General features: G+C 43.6%; 1 protein-coding gene across 6 annotated transcripts in view; it reads left to right on the top strand.

The window, feature by feature from the left end:
• LOC126293440 (CUGBP Elav-like family member 4) overlaps nucleotides 1–19,710 on the top strand; it is a 669,441-nt gene that overhangs the window by 627,597 nt on the left and 22,134 nt on the right. For all 6 annotated transcript variants that reach the window (XM_049986670.1, XM_049986672.1, XM_049986673.1 and 3 more), the window contains 2 exons: nucleotides 3,617–3,775; nucleotides 13,596–13,768. In XM_049986670.1, the coding sequence (XP_049842627.1) occupies nucleotides 3,617–3,775; nucleotides 13,596–13,723 (287 nt within the window). In that variant the 3' untranslated portion in view covers nucleotides 13,724–13,768. The remainder of the gene's footprint in view (nucleotides 1–3,616; nucleotides 3,776–13,595; nucleotides 13,769–19,710) is intronic.

Raw genomic sequence — 19,710 nt, 5'->3', positions numbered from 1 at the left:
TCTTTTGGTAATGTAGTTCCACTCCCTAAATTGTTTTCTGAAACAAAACCTATTAAAGGAGCATATAATAAAATACTATGACAATTATGTCACCCCTATCATTTTAAATGAAATAATACTACCTAATACAATGTGGCAGCCATAATCTATATCTTCCTTGCATTGCAAATTTTTCTTATACTGTAAACTCAGATGCAAATGGACAGAGACAAAGGAAATTTTTCATACCACTGCAAAATATCACTCTGAAACTCATAGTTCATAATGTCTGATTCTGGGTCTTTCATGTGTAAACCTAGTAAGTGTCAAGTTAATAACCAAAGACGAAAAGGATGTTAGTAGATAGCAGAACACAGCTAATATTTGTGGCCAAAGACATTTAAAGAGAGACAAAAGAAACACAATTACAACAATAAATACATCATTTACAGCATGAATATTTTATCATGTAATATTTTCAAAAGACGGAAAAAAGAAAGCACATGAAGTTGAGAATCTTTACAGACAGAAAGAGAAGAGAATGTGCAAGTTTACAAGAGTACTGCACAATGGTGCTGTCACATGGTCACCAACCACCTGAATCATACTGACAGACAGCTGTTTAACTGTTTACTGTAAATATCTCAGATCAAGGCAGAGAAAGACTTTTGTTAGGCAATCTCCAGTACCGACTAAGATGATCTGACTGACAGTATGATAAAGCCAAAACTTGTTATTCCAAAAGTTACAGATGGCCACATCTAAAGATCCATCTTTCATCATCATGAAAACCAACTTAAGGTATTTGATTGAGTTTCTTATGAATAAAGTTAAAATGTTGGAAAATGCACAATATTTTTAAAAATTCTACTTCCAGTCCTTTACAACATGAACTGATGCATTGATGACTGTAGCTATAAGAATGGGATAATTTTATGGATCACAATAAGCACAAGGCAACCTCTGGTAATTCATAAGATATGCATAACACAGCAAATGAATACATGATACAGTGTAACATGATGATGGAACTGTATATCCTCGAATATGATTCTGAAAATATGTGTGCATTTGTGGAGACAAACTAAATTAACTGTAAAAGCAAATGTCAGTATGCTGTCTGAAGTATCATTAGAAAAACAGAGGAGCTGCTTGCTGACATTTTCAATTTAAAAGACTATGTGATTTGTGCAAATTTCTGAAAATCAGTGTTCATATTGTTAGCGATAATTAACACTAGGTTATGTGTATAGATCTTTTCTACTAAAATAAATAATAGCATTGTTGTTGATCCATGTCTATTTCTTGTTATACATTCTGGTAAGGAGTGTTTGAAACCTGGTTCACGGCAGTAGTTATGAAATATGCGACTCTGTCCTCTGCTACAGAGAACAATTACATTGAATAAATGAAGACAGTAGATTGACACTACTGACAATTTTCTGTCATTTCTTTTGTGGTACCTGAACCAGAATTTTGATGTGCCATCATAAATATGACATATTTTTTTGTGTCTGACCAAGGCAGATTATGGCACCTCATTTACAATAAACTCTTCCCATCTGCCCCCTCCAACATTGCTGCTGTCTGAATTCCATATCCTCTCACAAAACTTTCTCTGTTAGTTTTGACTGTCATTTACCCATTCTCGTGGTTAACGCAATGGATTTGCATTGAGAAGCACAAATCCTCATCCAGCTATTCAGATATAAAATTTCTTTGACAATCAATATGAATGACAGAATGATCCTTAAAAGCGGCCACAGCTGGCTTCTGCCTCCATCCTTATTCAATTTAAGCCTATGTTCCAACTCCACCATGTCATCAACAACTAGTTAAACAATAATATTTCTTCCTTCTTCTGTCAGGCTATTCCTCTTTCCTATGTTAATCTAACTACTCACATTCAATTTTTTTGCCTTGCCAAACAAACTCTCTCTTCCTGTAATGCATTTACCCATGTCACAGCTGACTTTTTTTTTCTGCACTGGCGCTTCAACCATTTGGAGTCCCAACTAAACATTGCATAAGAAATCTATAATTAACACGTTATCTCTTTTTCTCCAGAGAGCTGTTTACTTCATAGGGAATTATACATTTCCAAACTAATCGCCCATATATCAATGTTGTTGTTGTGGTAGTCTTCAACCTGAAGACTGGTCTCATGCAGCTATGCATGCTGATCCATATTCTGCAAGTCTCTTTATCCCCACATAACTACTGCAGTCTACATCTATTTCAACCTGCTTACTGTAATTAAGGTTTAGTCCCTGTCTACAATTCACAAATCTCTCTCTCTCTCTCTATTCCTTGATGTGTCCTATCAAACCACCCATTCTTTATATCAAGTTGTGTCACAACTTCCTTTCACCTGTAATTTGATTCAGTGGCTCCAGTAGTTGCTCAATCCACACATCTAATTTCAAAGGCTTCTATTCTCTTTTTCTCTATACTGTTTAATATGGGAAAGACAACCACTTATCTATAACAGATCAATGTGGAGCGCAGGAACATGTAACAGAAAACAGCATTCATACTAGCTTTCTTTTCCCCGCAAAAGTACATACATTCACACACACAAAACCACACAGACTACCATACACACACTCTCATGGCTGTGGCTTGATATCATCACAGGAGAGTATGTGTCAGTCTCTGTGTGGTTTTGTATGTGTACTTCTGTTTGAAAAAAGAGCCAGTGCTCAAAAGCTAGTGTGAGTGCCATTTTCTGCTACACATTTCTGTGCTCCATGCATTGGTCTGGTATACACGAGTGGTTGACTTTCCCATATTTTACACATTGCTCCATTCAGAAATTTCTATCATTCTTATTTCTATACAGTTTAGTGGCCATTTTTCACTATAAAAATGTCAATACCCCAGATAAATACTTTAAGAAAATATTTCCTACAACTTATACTTTGATTCAACCTTTATTTTCCCAGAAAAGCCTTTCTTGCTGTCTCCAGTCTACATTTTGCATCTCCTTCACTATGCTGGCATCAGTTTATTTTGACACCCAAATAGCAAAACTTTGTCACTATTTTCAGTCTCTCATTCCATTGGCATCACTTGATTTTAATTTGGTTACATCCAATGTTTTAATTTTGTTGATCTTCATCTTATAACCGTTTTTGAAAACAATAGTCACTCTGCTCAACTGATCATTCAAATCTTTTTTTTTTTTTTTTTTTTTTTTTAAGGATTCTTAATATTTTGCCGTTCAGCTTATATCTGAAGGGTTTTTACTCATTTTTCGTGTAAATTAAATTTGCAATAAAAAGAATTACCTCAAGATACTTAATATAAATATTGGAAACAACTTTGAAATAAGAATTACGTTTCGCAAGACACTGCAACAATCTTCATTAGTAGTAAAATAAAATACAGAAAAAATTAATGTTCATACCATTTCTTTCATAATTTTATTGGTCACTAATTCAATGAAGATTATTTAATTTCCAGTGGTGTGATATTACCTAACATACAATCATGTAGCTATATTCCCAGCTAGAAATCTGAAACTATATTGTCAAATCTTCTTCAGTAGTTTTAGCTTTAATGTACAGTGTAAGTAAAAATGGCCTCACAAATTTCAAGAAACTACCCTCAATCGTTAAATCAGATATGTTTGCAGGCTGTTCCATTTCCGGTCCAGAAGGCTGCAATCTTTTCATCTATCACTTACCTCAAGAGTTCGGCGATGCCGAGCTGATGCAAATGTTCCTGCCATTTGGAAATGTCATCAGCTCCAAAGTGTTCATTGACCGAGCCACTAACCAGAGCAAATGTTTTGGTAAGTCAAAATATAAAGCACGTTTTTTGAAAAGTCGAAATATAATATCATATTGCTCTTTCACAGGTCTTTGCCACTCTTTCACAGGTCTTTGCCAGCTCATCTGTTAGACAGGTCAAAAATAACATTAGGTCACTAAAATGTATTACTATTCTGGCTATGACAGCCTCTCAGGCAAAATCTTGTGTTGGCTCACTATTTCTGCACTTAAATAATCTTCACAACCAGCCAATGAGTTAAGGTCTATTACCTGAGTGACTGAAGCATGTGCTAGTAATGCCAGTATCTTCCTTCTAATGGTAGACCAATCTCCTCAATTCACATGTTCTCAAAAAGTTTTCAGAAGGTAACTTAAAACAAAATACTGAACCAATACACTGGATGATGTTCCATGTTTAAAGTTCCTGAATAGAGATGAATGGCGCCAACATATAAGTTAACCCAAAAGCTCAGAAATCATTCTCAGACAGGATTACAAGCATACTTTCATTCATTCCTGTCCAGTTGCCTAATCTTGTGGAGAACTGTGGCTAATGTGAAGCACTTATTCTACAAAACAATGCAATAAGAATATTGTGTACAGCTAATAACTGAACATCTTCCAGAAGCCTGTTTAGGGAGTTAGGGATTCTTACACTTACATGCCAATATATACACACACTACTGGTATTTATGGTTAATAACAAGAGTGAATTTACAATTGATTCAGCAAATCACAACCACAATACTAGGAGTAGAAATAATTTCCATATAGGTAATGCACCCTCTCTCTACACTGAAGAATGTAAATACTTCACACATCTAAGGCACAGTTCTCACTGAAGCTATATGTTAAGTGATACAACATGCTGCAATAAAGGTCGCACAATTATATGGTTATCTGCGCTACACTAGTGTTCTGAGAGGAGTGATACAAGAGGCAACGAGACAGCAGATGGCAAGAACTTGCGAACAACTTCCAAATACATCATGTACTTGCTAGAGAGGAAAGAGGTATGGCTGCCCATGCACCATTAAAAACAGTTTCAATGTATTAGCTACATTTGATATGCAGCATTGTATAACCTAAAATGCACTAAATGTAAACTGGCCTAAGACTCCATTTTTTTCAGTAAACTTTTCAAATTATTCACTTTCTTTTACTTAATTTCAAAGTATCACAATAACCCTGGGCAATAGCGATAAGAAAATCAGTTCATTATCAAGCTACAGTACCAGACTACGAGATGCAAAAAATATATTAAAAAATTTGCCATATAGTTTACTGGAAATTTAATGAGAAAGACTGAAAAGTTGACAACATGCATGAATCTCAGAACTGTTTATTTTTTTAATTTTTTTGATGAAAAGTAAAAGTTTTACTGAGAAACTAAGTACAGCACCAGATATGACATCACGTCATCTATGTAAAACAATTCTTTGACAAACTTTCCCTCCCCATGTACCATATGATATGGTTGCGTGGAACAGCCAGTACTTTGTGGTGCGCTGGAAATCCGACAGAGAATTTTATCACTGTCATCCCAGTGTGAACCAGTTAAGTTGTTCTCCCACTACGTTTCTATGCACTCCACTGATGTGAGTTGCTTTTGTACCAATACTGCAGGTCACAACGAACATTGTACCACATATTGTATCGCCTCAATGAGAACCATACCTCGTATTTGTGTCAGATACATTGAGATTTTGCTACCATATAGACAGCTGATAATTGCCTGTGTAAAGTTACACAAATGCTGTTGTGACTCGCCGATCTTTCAAAGTGCCGCCATGCAGTTATGCGTGTCCTCTACATGCGTCGCTGTCTGCCATCCATGCAGCAGCCTCGCCACCTAAGCGGCCAGCCAGCCAGTGGCTGCTAGTCTTGGACTCAGTGCTGATTTGACTGTTACAGTGTACACACGTCTTACTTTGTTTACGTGATCTGTGACTTACATGTATTGCGTCATCCTTGAAATATATTTGTTAAACTTGACGTTATAACAATTGGCGATGAGGTAGTGAATTTTTCTTTTTCATAGTTGACCCACAGGTTTCCATGGCTACTTTAGAAAAACTATTGCAAGGTCTCACTGAACAGAAAAAGTTCTCATACCTGCAACTCATGATTTCATCGCGGCATCCAATGCGGGGCGTCTCTCGTCGTTGTCTCTCTCTCTCCTTTTCCTCCTTACGACGAGATGGCGGAAGAATGGTCTGATTACGAAAAACGTCATCGACAGCACTTCTTGGCATTTCATGTCACAGACAACCAAACATGTAAGTCTCTGTTCCTTTCATGGATTTCACCTCAAATGTATTGGTTGTTGTCTCAATTGGCTCCATTGAAAGATCTTTTTCCTTTGCTCAAATGTGCTCACTTCTGTCTGCATAATTTCAAAAGCATACACATGAGGTAGCCTCTCATGTTCCCTTTTATCGTTGTCAAAAACAACCGCATCAATCCTATTACACTTGGGCTGCTGAACTTCACAGCCTCAGTTGAAAGTGTCAATTTGTTACTGATGTTCACATAGAATCCTACGCTGATTCCATGGTACAAGATGCTATTATCCGGTCAGCACCAGGCAAAGATGTTAGGCAACGTGCCCTTCAGTTGGCAAATCGGACTCTAGATGAAGTCCTATCCATCGCTCAGTCTTTTGAAATTTCTCACGCTGCTGGAGTGCAAATAGAGGTAGGGGGTGACGTCGGGGCCATACAACCTCTGTGTACTGTTGATGAAGCGTGCGCCATGCCCCTGCCGGCCGACATGGCCACAGTGCACTCCCAAGTACAGCCTTGGCCTAACCACAAACAAAACTCTAAGAAACTGCAGCAAAACCCACGGCAACTTCCTTCATGTCTGCGGTGTTTTATGAAACATTCACGGGAGGATTGTCCCCAATGTTGGGCCATGTGTTACAAATGCAAAAAGAAGGGTCATGTGTCATCCATTTGCAAATCCGACCGCATACCTGACATTAATGATGTGTTGCTGATTCTGCTTCTGTGTTGTCTGTCAATGGTACTTCTTCCCTTTCAGGGAAGTTATTCCTCACTGTCCAAAATCCTGGTCAGGATGTTTGCATGCAGGTGGATACTGGTTCTGCTGCCACTATCATCAGTTCTCATACGTATCTTCAGTTGTGTTCTCCAGTCCTATCACCTGTCACTAGGGAATTACAGACATACAATAAACAGAAGATTTCTCTCTTGGGACAAATTAATGCTGAGGTACCTTACAAATCTGTCGTTCGCACTGTTCCCGTATTTGTGGTCGACCACAGCAACGTGGATAATCTTTTTGGTTTCAATGCCTTTCGTGTTTTTGGGTTCTCCATAGATGACTCTGTCAATATCGTCTTTGATGCTATGATGCTATTCCTTATGCTCAATTGGATTCCTTGTCAACGACATTTTTGTCCCTTTTTTCTCCTGGGTTAGGCCGTGCAAATGACTTTGAAGCTCATATCATGCTCAAACCCACTGCTCGGCCTAAGTTTTTTCAGGCTTGGCCCATTCCTGTGGCCCTTCATGATCGGGTCAAATGGGAGCTGGATCGTCTCACTGCTTCGGGGTTCTTGCTTCTTGTCAATTCCAGTGAATGGTCCTCTCCTGTCGTTGTCGTTGCTAAGCCCAATGGTGATATTTGTCTCTGTGGCGATTTCAAAGTCACTGTAAATGCTCAATGCCTCATCGACTATTTTTCTAAACTTGACTTGTCAGAAGCTTACCATCAACTTCCTCTCGACACTGCTTCCCGGCAGTTCCTGGTCCTTAACACGCCTTTCAACCTCTAACAATACCACCAATTCCCATTCTGGGTTACCTGTGCCACTGCTCTCTTTCAGCGATTCTTGGAACAATTATTGCTCCCTGTCCCTGGATGTATAAATTACATGGACGGCACTGTTTTCACTGGCTCCACCACTGAAGAACATCTTCAGAATCTTCACACACTTTTTCATGTCTTAGAGACTGCTGGTCTTAAGTGTAATCTTCAGAAATCACAGTTTTTTCTGGCATGTATCACGTACTTGGGGTTTCAACTCTCTCGGGATAGTATTCGTCCACTTCAGCAAACTGTTGCTGTGATCAATGCCCTTCCTCGCCCTACATCTGTTAAGGAACTGCAGGCCTTCTTGGGGAAAATAGCATACTATCACAGGTTTTTACCATCTGCGGCTTCGGTGGCTCAGCCGTTGCATCACCTGTTGCATAAAAACATGCCCTTTCACTGGTCCGTGTTGTGCGATGCGGCTTTCCAGAAATTGAAGGCTATGCTGAAACAGGACCCATGCCTGGCTACTTATCGACCTGGCCAACATCTTGTTCTTGCCACGGATGCCTCTCAATACGGAGTTGGTGCAGTCCTTGCACACCGCTTTTCTGACGGTTCTGAACAACCCATTGCTTATGCCTCCAAATTTCTCACGGATGCCCAACGAAAATATTCTCAAATTGAAAAAGAAGCTTTGGCCATTATTTATGCTCTTCATAAGTTTGGTGTTTTTCTCTCTGGATCCAAATTTCATCTTGTTATGGACCACAGACCACTTGTTTCCCTGTTTCATCCATCACACCACCTCCAGCATTGGGCTCTTTACTTGTCTCATTTCAATTATGAGATTCATTTCTGGCCGATGGCTCAACATGCGAATGTTGATGCACTGTCTCACCTTGCCATGGGTCCTGATCTGGCATTCGATAGGGATTAACTTTTGTGTTTCCACCTGGATGTTGCCGAGCAACGGGCTGTAGACGGGTTCCCCATCACCAGGGACCGGCTGGCAGCTGCTACGCGTTCTGATCCTACCCTCTCCCAGGTTTTATGCTGTATTCAGAAGGGTTGGCCAGATCGTCCATCCGCTAAGACTTCTGATCCGTTGCGGAACTACTATGCTTTGAGTTACCACCTCACGGCTAGGGATGGTGTTATCCTCCTTTCCACTGACAGTGCTTTGCTGCATGTTGTGATACATGCGCCTTTTCGTGCTTCGGTCTTGTGCCTCCTTCACCAAGGGCACTGGGGTGTCTCTTGCACAAAATCTCTGGCGCGCCGTCATGTGTACTGGCCCGGCATCGACTCTGAAATCGCACACATGGTCGCTGCCTGCGGCCCTTGTGCATCACAGGCCGCCACCCCAAAGTTATCTTTGTCACAGTGGCCTTCCCCTGAGAAGCACTGGGAGCGTATTCATGCTGACTTTGTGGGATCTCTTTTATGTACTTATTGGCTTCTCGTTATTGATGCTTACTATAATTTCCCTTTTGTTGTCCATTGGACATCGCTTACCACCATGGCAACCACAAATGCTCTACCTCGTTTTTTCTCTATGGAAGGCCTTTTCTCTACTCTTGTTACTGATCATGGTCCGCAATTTGCTTCTCCTGATTTTGCGGATTTTTGTACCCGTCATGGCGTCATGCACGTCACAGCCCCTCCGTTCCATCCAGAGCCAAACAGTAAGGCTGAACAGCTGGTCTGCACATTTAAGGCTCAGACGAGGAAACTCCTGACTTCTTCTGCTGCTGATGATGCGCTTCTCCAATTTCTGGCTTCTTGCCGTTTCACCCTCATGGGTGACCACAGTCCGGCTAAGCTCTTACATGGCTGACAGCCCCGCACGCTACTTCATATTCTGCGGCCTTCGACCTCACGGCCGCAGGAGCCTTCGCTTGGCCAGTTCAGAGTCGGCGACATTGTATGTGTATGGGGATATGGAAGGTGTCCAAAATGGAGTCCTGGCTGATGCCTGTATGAAATCCAGACGGACACAGTAGTTTCAGTGCATCATTCGGACCAGCTTCTTCCTCATGTGCCGGCAACGCCTGTTCAGAATGCTGCTACACCACCTTCGGCTCTACCCAACGCTCGGAATCTTGGAGTCTCTCATTACTCACAATGCAGTCCTCTCACCATCATCTCGGTGCCAGCACAAGAACTGACGCCAGCAGGAGACGTGCCCATGCAGGAACCAGATGACCATCATCTGTCAGAGCAACTCGAGAAGCCTCCTTCTCCTATGGATGCCGAAACATCGCCCATGTCTCCTGTTATAACAACCGAACTTGCCACAATGGGCAGATTGGGGCATGGGACCCCAGCAGGTACGACCCCCATGTCTCCTGTCATCTGACCCATTATCATCGGGGACACTTCCGTCCATACGGGAAGCCTCCTCCTTGAGACTTTACAGCCAGTCAAACAACACCTATGGACGTTGACAAACTACAGGCCACCTCCATCAAGACCAGTGCAAAACAATTCAAAGGAGGAAAAAGCGTTGTGACGCGCCGATCTTTCAAAGTGCCGCTGCACAGTTACGTATGTCCTCTACATGTGGCGCTGTCTGCCAGCCATGCAGCAGCTGTGCCACCTAAGCGGCCAGCCAGCCAGCAGCCGCTAGACTTGGACTCAGTGCTGATTTGACTGTTACAGAGTACACACGTCTTACTTTGTTTACTTGATCTGTGACTTACATGCATTGTGTCGTCCTTGAAATATACACTCCTGGAAATGGAAAAAAGAACACATTGACACCGGTGTGTCAGACCCACCATACTTGCTCCGGACACTGCGAGAGGGCTGTACAAGCAATGATCACACGCACGGCACTGCGGACACACCAGGAACCGCAGTGTTGGCCGTCGAATGGCACTAGCTGCGCAGCATTTGTGCACCACCGCCGTCAGTGTCAGCCAGTTTGCCGTGGCATACGGAGCTCCATCGCAGTCTTTAACACTGGTAGCATGCCGCGACAGCGTGGACGTGAACCGTATGTGCAGTTGACGGACTTTGAGCGAGGGCGTATAGTGGGCATGCGGGAAGCTGGGTGGACGTACCGCCAAATTGCTCAACACGTGGGGTGTGAGGTCTCCACAGTACATCGATGTTGTCGCCAGTGGTCGGCAGAAGGTGCACGTGCCCGTCGACCTGGGACTGGGCCGCAGCGACGCACAGATGCACACCAAGACCGTAGGATCCTATGCAGTGCCGTAGGGGACCGCACCGCCACTTCCCAGCAAATTAGGGACACTGTTGCTCCTGGGGTATCGGCGAGGACCATTCGCAACCGTCTCCATGAAGCTGGGCTACGGTCCCGCACACCGTTAGGCCTTCTTCTGCTCACGCCCCAACATCATGCAGCCCGCCTCCTGTGGTGTCGCGACAGGCGTGAATGGAGGGACGAATGGAGATGTGTCGTCTTCAGCGATGAGAGTCGCTTCTGCCTTGGTGCCAATGATGGTCGTATGCGTGTTTGGCGCCGTGCAGGTGAGCGCCACAATCAGGACTGCATACGACCGAGGCACACAGGGCCAACACCCGGCATCATGGTGTGGGGAGCGATCTCCTACACTGGCTGTACACCTCTGGTGATCGTCGAGGGGACACTGAATAGTGCACGGTACATCCAAACCGTCATCGAACCCATCGTTCTACCATTCCTAGACCGGCAAGGGAACTTGCTGTTCCAACAGGACAATGCACGTCCGCATGTATCCCGTGCCACCCAACGTTCTCTAGAAGGTGTAAGTCAACTACCCTGGCCAGCAAGATCTCCGGATCTGTCCCCCATTGAGCATGTTTGGGACTGGATGAAGCGTCGTCTCATGCCGTCTGCACGTCCAGCACGAATGCTGGTCCAACTGAGGCGCCAGGTGGAAATGGCATGGCAAGCCATTCCACAGGACTACATCCAGCATCTTTACGACCGTCTCCATGGGAGAATAGCAGCCTGCATTGCTGCGAAAGGTGGATATACACTGTACTAGTGCCGACATTGTGCATGCTCTGTTGCCTGTGTCTATGTGCCTGTGGTTCTGTCAGTGTGATCATGTGATGTATCTGACCCCAGGAATGTGTCAATAAAGTTTCCCCTTCCTGGGACAATGAATTCACGGTGTTCTTATTTCAATTTCCAGGAGTGTATTTGTTAAACTTGACGTTATAACAAATGCTTTGTGTGAAAGCACTCCATCTTCAGGCCACTAGTGGCCCATCGGGACCATCCGACCACTGTATCATCCTCAGCTGAGGATGCGGATAGGAGGGGCATGTGGTCAGCAAACTGTTCTCCCTGTCATTATGATGCTTCTTTGACCAGAGCCACTACTATTCGGTCAAGTAGCTCCTCAATTGGCATCACGAGGCTGAGTGCACCCCAAAAATTAGCAACACCGCATGGTGGCCTGGGCCAGCCACGCCCGACCACAGTTATCTTCGATGATCTGATGGGAACTGGTGTATCCACTGCGGCAAGGCCGTTGCCCCATTGTTTGAAGTCTCAGATAATAACAGCAACTGAGTAGTACATCAGCAATGGTACCTCTTTTCAAAGTTACTATTGTTCTCCTTACATGCATATCAGTAATCAGCATAACAATCAGTTTGAGTAGATTAGTGCTAGTTATGATCTGTTGTTAGTGTAATTTACAGAAATATAGAGTAAGGTTGCTTCCGACTGTTAATGTAGAACTGGACTTGTTCCATGCAACATGATGTGTGAATGAACAAATGAACAAATGATGCTTCCAGCTGTTATCAGTACTTGCTGACCTCTTTGTGGACTGCAGTGTTTTACTAGGCAATGTTCCCAATGGAGATAATGATACACAAGTATTTTAATACACAATATCCATCAGTAATAAACTTCAAGATATCCCTTACAATCAGCTTGACTTCATTACAAAGGTAATTTTGGTACAGGTGGGAGTCACAGTCACAGATTATGAGCCGCAGAGGCTCGACAAGATAGATTATTCTCCATTTTCCAATAACATATTAAAGAATGTAAATTATCAGGTATCATTTCAAACATTTTCCACAGAGATTCAAACAACAACAATCAATATGTTGAGAACAGTGACACTGAGTGATGTTTCTCAAAGAGGCAGTAGCTAATCTTAAGGATGTAGCTTGAAATAATGGTTAGCTGTGTGCAGTTGAGGTTTGGATACATGGCTTCTTTGGAGTACTGGTCTTATGCACTTCTAGACGGCCCAACAAACTGAACCTAAGGAAGTTTTATGATTTTGGCATGATTTTCATGTCCCACTATTTATGATGAAGGGAAATCAACAGAGAGCTGAATTTTCACTATTGAATTCTTGCCTTTGTATCTCCATCTTTGTTGAATCATTAACTGGGATTTAATATTAATGTTTTAATAGTATTTAAGATACTTTTTGTTTCCAGCATTGGCAATCCTATACACTAGACTACAGTAACTGAAGTGTCACCACATAGCCAGAGTTTCATCAACAATTAGGTAAAATAATGGTGCCAAATATATGCCATTCTGTTCCATTGTGGATAAGTTTCTTGTTTGCCAATGGCATTTGCTTGATGAGTGTATTATCTGAGAGCTTCCTTTTGTCTCTGGAAGTGCATTTATGGTTTTTGCATAATATTTGGTAGATAGAACTGCTGAAAACACACATTTTGAGAAACAATTGAAAGCAATAAAGAAATTGGTACAGTCTCCAACACTTGAGGCTTTGACCACATTGTTAAGAGCTCCAGAGCCTTCCTCGGCAGGAAAACTAGGTGCAAATGCTCTGGAATATATGACATTCTAATCCTGTTCGCGTTCAAACACCTCAATAATGCTGCTACTATGAACCTGATTGCCTTCTGATGCTTTATGGTTGATAAGTCAGTGCACTACTTAAGCCAATGAATAAATTATGTATATTTCAGGCAAGGCAATTGCAGATGCACTCCTTGCATGTGTTATTTCCGTATTTTCTACTTTGAAGTTATTGCTATATATTATTGCATTATGCCGATTTCTCTGTCTAGAATATAGATCCACAAAACAATGTTTTCTTACAGGTTTCGTGTCCTTCGACAACCCCGCCAGTGCGCAGGCAGCCATCCAAGCAATGAATGGTTTCCAGATAGGCATGAAGAGGCTGAAAGTTCAACTAAAGAGGCCGAAGGATGCAAATCGTCCATACTAACAACGGCTGTGGCATAGGAGTTATCCTTTGTTACATTTTGCAGTGGTAAAAATGTATTCATTTATGGACTTTCCTTCTACCTTTCACTTCTGTTCTTATTACATGTTTCCTATCTTATTATTTTCTGTTTCTCTCACTTTTGTTTGCCTGTTTTTCATTTTATCCTCTTGTGACTTTGCCTTCCACCTATAAATAGTGTACCTTTTATTCTTTCCCCTTTGAACTATCCTCCATCTTTTCTATTTACGTTTATCCACTTTTGAGCAAGAACATTGCATACCTGTGATTTACTTATCTTTTTTCCCTTGTGTCATAGATACCTTTTCAACTTGCATACAGCTCCTAACCTCATCTTGTATTGTATTTTTACTGGTCCTTGTATGGAAAGTTCATCACGATAATGGTCAAGCTGGAGTGTGCAATATTAAGGTAGATGATGGGAATTGGTGTGGTGGTTACACTTAAAGAGATACTGTACATTGTTTAACATAATGGTTCTTAAATGAGAGAAAATGCATACACGGTGTCCATAATTAAAGTTCCGATTTCAAGAAAGAGAACCACTGTTCTGAATTATTTCAAATTTGAACAGCATATTATAGATGCCATGTGTTCAAAATAAAATAATAGTTTCACCAATACATTGTGCTGTAAGTGTCTTAACGTAAATGGGGTTAGCTACAAATGGCAGATGAATCACAGTTCGACAGCTATGGTTTAAGTTGTACATTATACCATCCGTACTGTTCAGTTTACCTGACCACACAAGTTTGGCAGTCAACAGTTGTGCCACTGTTAAGTAGGTAAGTCTATCCTGCACACCCCACCCCCTCGAAAAAATGTGGTCCTAGAATAAACATGATGTCAACCCACACCACACAGTAACCTTTGCAGAATGAAGTGATACCAGTTGAAGTGTGTGCACATTGTCCGTTGATCGTATTCTACAATTCAACATATTGACACGTCCTTGGAGGTGAAAATGGGCATTGTCCACTTCCATGCAAGCAAGAAATTGCAGAGCAAAACAGTGTCTTGCTGGCAGGTCAGGAGTACACAACTCCTGAACACAGGTGTTTTTGTGTGGATAGCAGTGGAAGGTGTTTTGTAAGATTTTATGCACCATGCTTGCAGGCATGTCCAATGTGCACTGTATGTCAGCAGGCCACAGCTCAACACCTCCTGCAACGCTGTGGCCACTTCTATGACAGATGTCAGATCAACGGCTTTCCTCCCTCTGCCACAATGCACTACAAAGGACCAATCATTTCGAATTTTGTAATTGTTTTTTCCAGACCATTAGCAGACAACAGACCAATGCCTTTTTCACACCGTTGAGTTGCTGGAACTTCTGTAGGGCTACTGGCACACAGTCACCATTCTTGTAAAAGATCCTTACCGGCAGCGCGTGATACTTCAGGGAGACAGCCACGGTAGGCATCTCAGGTGGAAACTGAGGGACAAACGTGTGCCATGCATCTATTGATGTGCATAATCTGATGCTCACAGCACCATGTACTGGTCAAATTTTCGTAATTTTTTCCATGATGATTACTCCAGTGCCAATAACATGCTGTTCAAATCTGACATCATTCTGAGCAGTGGTTCTCTTTCTACTGCATTTTGAAATTGGAACTGGAATTATGGATACCCTGTACTAAAGAGTTCAGAGCTAATATACAGCTAAAAGATATTTGAAAAATAACATACACAAACAAATAACTAAGGAATATTTCAGCTCAGCAGAAAGTATTATTATTACATTATTCAGGTAGGTTACATGCTCTAAGATTTAGAACCATAAAATTTATACCAATCTGTACATTAGCATGCACTCCCATGTACAACAGAAGTACATAAATTGATTTAGACATATTCCTCTTGTTGCTGAGTGCTGCCTCTATCCCACCACAGCTGACAATTGTTTTTTATTAATCTTTTTTGGAGCACATACTCCATAAATGACAATGATGACAGTTAGGAGTAAAGAAGATCACTCACTGAGAAGAAGATGCATTGAGTCGTCAAAGGCACATAGAAAAAGACAGAAAACTTGCTAGCATTTTGAGTTATCCTTCCTCGAGCTACAGTACACACACACGCACGTGCACACAGACATGCGTGCACACCTTTGCTATTATGTGATGCTGGCTGGATGCTCAACACCAGGAGTGCAGTCCGGCAGGTGGACTAGGGGGGGTGGAGGTTAAGTTTGGTGGAGTGGGTAGAGGGAAAGAGGTGGGAGGCAGGAAGAAGCAATGGGGATGGGTAGGTAGCAGCTTGGAGGGAGGCAGCCTGTTTGTTGGCTAGGAATGCACGAGAGAGGAGTAGAAGGAGCAAAGGCTAGGCACATGAGCACAGGAAAGCTGTTGGATGGAAGGTGTTGGGACAGTCAGCTAATAGAGACTGAGGTCAGGATGGTTCCAGGAGTGAAGGGTGTTTTGCAAGGATAACTCCTGTCTGCATAGTTTAGAAAAGCTGGTGGTGCAGGGAATGATCCAGATGGCCTGGGTCGTAAGCATGTTGTGCTCAGCTGCATGTTGTGTACTGACTGGTTTATTGTATAATTTGTTCTTGGCACAGTTTCACAGTGGTCATTCACTCTGGTGGACAGCTAGTTGGTTGTCATACCAACATAAAAAGCCTTGCAGTGATGCAGGGCTGCTACATGATATGAACGCTTTCACAGGTGGCCCAGCCTCTGATGAGGTAGGATAAGCCCGTGACTGCACTGGAACAGAAAGAGCTGGTTGGGTTGATTGGGCAGGTCTTGCATCTGGGTCTTCCACAAGAATACAGTCCCCACGGTAAGCTGTTGGGAGTGAGAGTGGTGTAAGGGTGAAATAGGATGTTGCATAGATTTGGTGGGTGATTGTCCACTATTTTAGGAGAGTGGGATGGATCTTGGGTAGGATGTCCCTTGTTCCAGAGCATGGTGATTGATAATTAAAGTTCTGACTAATTACATAGGTCAGTCGTTCCACTCAAGGGTGTAATGTGTATTGTGTTTTCAACTGGGGACCTAGAAATGACAGAGCGGCTTCGTCCCGCCATAGGCCTCAATGTTTCACAACCCCACAACATGCCGTAGCAGTGAACCCACCCCACTGCCTCCCCACATCAAACCCAGAGTTAGTGCGCAGTTCGGCTCCCAGTGGACACTCCCCCCCCTCCTCTGGAATGTCTCATACCAGATGAGTGTAGCCCCAAAAGTTTGTGTGATAAGAGTAATTATGGCATAAGCATATGTGGAGACAGTGTTTGTGCAGCAGTCAACGACATAGTGTAACTGATGCAGAATAAGGGGAACCAGCCCACATTCACTGAGGCAGTTGGAAAACCACCTGGCCAGCACACCAGACCTCGACACTAATCCACCAGGCAGATACGTGCCAGGGACCAGCACGCCTTCCTGCTTGAAAGCCGCACATTAGACCATGCGGCTAGCTGGGTAAGCTACTCAAGGGTGATAAAGGATGTCATGGGAGCACTGTCTTGTAGCTGATTTGTACAGATGGTGGGATAATTTGGTGTTTGTGTGAATGTGGCATGAGAAATTTGTTTGCAGACTATGTTTGTGGAGTAGGGCATGTCTGCTAAGGCCGTTTAAGACATACAGCATACCGGGCAAGGGAATTCTCGTTACTGCCAATATGCTGTCCCTGGGTGGCCAAGCTACACTCCTGGAAATTGAAATAAGAACACCGTGAATTCATTGTCCCAGGAAGGGGAAACTTTATTGACACATTCCTGGGGTCAGATACATCACATGATCACACAGACAGAACCACAGGCACATAGACACAGGCAACAGAGCATGCACAATGTCGGCACTAGTACAGTGTATATCCACCTTTCGCCTCAATGCAGGCTGCTATTCTCCCATGGAGACGATCGTAGAGATGCTGGATGTAGTCCTGTGGAACGGCTTGCCATGCCATTTCCACCTGGCGCCTCAATTGGACCAGCGTTCGTGCTGGACGTGCACACCGCGTGAGACGACGCTTCATCCAGTCCCAAACATGCTCAATGGGGGACAGATCCGGAGATCTTGCTGGCCAGGGTAGTTGACTTACACCTTCTAGAGAACGTTGGGTGGCACGGGATACATGCGGACGTGCATTGTCCTGTTGGAACAGCAAGTTCCCTTGCCGGTCTAGGAATGGTAGAACGATGGGTTCGATGACGGTTTGGATGTACCGTGCACTATTCAGTGTCCCGTCGACGATCACCAGAGGTGTACGGCCAGTGTAGGAGATCGCTCCCCACACCATGATGCCGGGTGTTGGCCCTGTGTGCCTCGGTCGTATGCAGTCCTGATTGTGTCGCTCACCTGCACGGCGCCAAACACGCATACGACCATCATTGGCACCAAGGCAGAAGCGACTCTCATCGCTGAAGACGACACGTCTCCATTCGTCCCTCCATTCACGCCTGTCGCGACACCACTGGAGGCGGGCTGCACGATGTTGGGGCGTGAGCGGAAGACGGCCTAACGGTGTGCGGGACCGTAGCCCAGCTTCATGGAGACGGTTGCGAATGGTCCTCGCCGATACCCCAGGAGCAACAGTGTCCCTAATTTGCTGGGAAGTGGCGGTGCGGTCCCCTACGGCACTGCGTAGGATCCTACGGTCTTGGCGTGCATCCGTGCGTCGCTGCGGTCCGGTCCCAGGTCGACGGGCACGTGCACCTTCCGCCGACCACTGGCGACAACATCGATGTACTGTGGAGACCTCACGCCCCACGTGTTGAGCAATTGGGCGGTACGTCCACCCGGCCTCCCGCATGCCCACTATACGCCCTCGCTTAAAGTCCGTCAACTGCACATACGGTTCACGTCCACGCTGTCGCGGCATGCTACCAGTGTTAAAGACTGCGATGGAGCTCCGTATGCCACGGCAAACTGGCTGACACTGACGGCGGCGGTGCACAAATGCTGCGCAGCTAGCGCCATTCGACGGCCAACACCGCGGTTCCTGGTGTGTCCGCTGTGCCGTGCGTGTGATCATTGCTTGTACAGCCCTCTCGCAGTGTCCGGAGCAAGTATGGTGGGTCTGTCACACCGGTGTCAATGTGTTCTTTTTTCCATTTCCAGGAGTGTATATGGGAGGAATTTTTTGATATGGAAGGGATGACAGCTGCCAAAATGCAGGTACTGTTGGTGGTTAGTGGGTTTAATACGGACAGAGGTGTGGATGGAGCCATCAGAGAAACGACGGTCAATGTCCAGGAAAGAGATATGTTAGGTTTGGGTTGAGAAAGACCTGGTGAAGCAGCTGGGAGAGAGGGTCTTGTGGTTATGAAGCAACAAGAGTAGGATGTATTTTATTTATTTATTTATTCATCCGTGGAACAATAAATATTGTATGGATGTCGTCAGTTTACAACACATGAGCACACATTTACATTTATAATGAAACAGGTTTCTCATATTTTGTGTAGTTTTTTTTAACTAGTCATACACACATTTATAATTACATAATATTACATAACCTTGGTCTTGAGTCCAGATCATGGAGATGTCATAAATGAACCTGAACCAGACAAGGAGTTTGAGTTTCCAGAGGCTACCAAGGTTTCCTGTAGATAGCCCATAAGAAGGTTGGTGTAGGAAGGAACACTACAGGTGCCCTTGGCTGTGCTGCAGATTTGTTTATGTGCCTTCTCCTCAAAGGAGAAGTAGTTATGTGTTGTGATACAGTTGTACGATGTATGAGGAATGTGGTAGAGGGTTTGGAATCTAAAGGACATTGGAGGAGATGATGTTTGACAGCAGCAAGACTATAAGCATGAAGTATGTTGGTGTGTAGGGATGTGGCATCAACAGTGATGACTCGGATCCAGTAGGTAAAGAGGTGGGCTTGGTGGAGAACTGATTAAGGAAGCTGTTAGTATTTTTGATGTGAGAGGCACAGGTGTAGCTGTGGATGTGCGCTTTCTTGAGAAAAGATAACTACTAAATCTAGCAAGTTTTCTGTCTTTTCTGT

The sequence above is a fragment of the Schistocerca gregaria genome, chromosome 10 (genome assembly GCF_023897955.1).
Source record: "Schistocerca gregaria isolate iqSchGreg1 chromosome 10, iqSchGreg1.2, whole genome shotgun sequence".
Classification (NCBI taxonomy): domain Eukaryota; kingdom Metazoa; phylum Arthropoda; class Insecta; order Orthoptera; family Acrididae; genus Schistocerca; species Schistocerca gregaria.
This window is presented reverse-complemented; position numbering and strand designations above follow the sequence as displayed.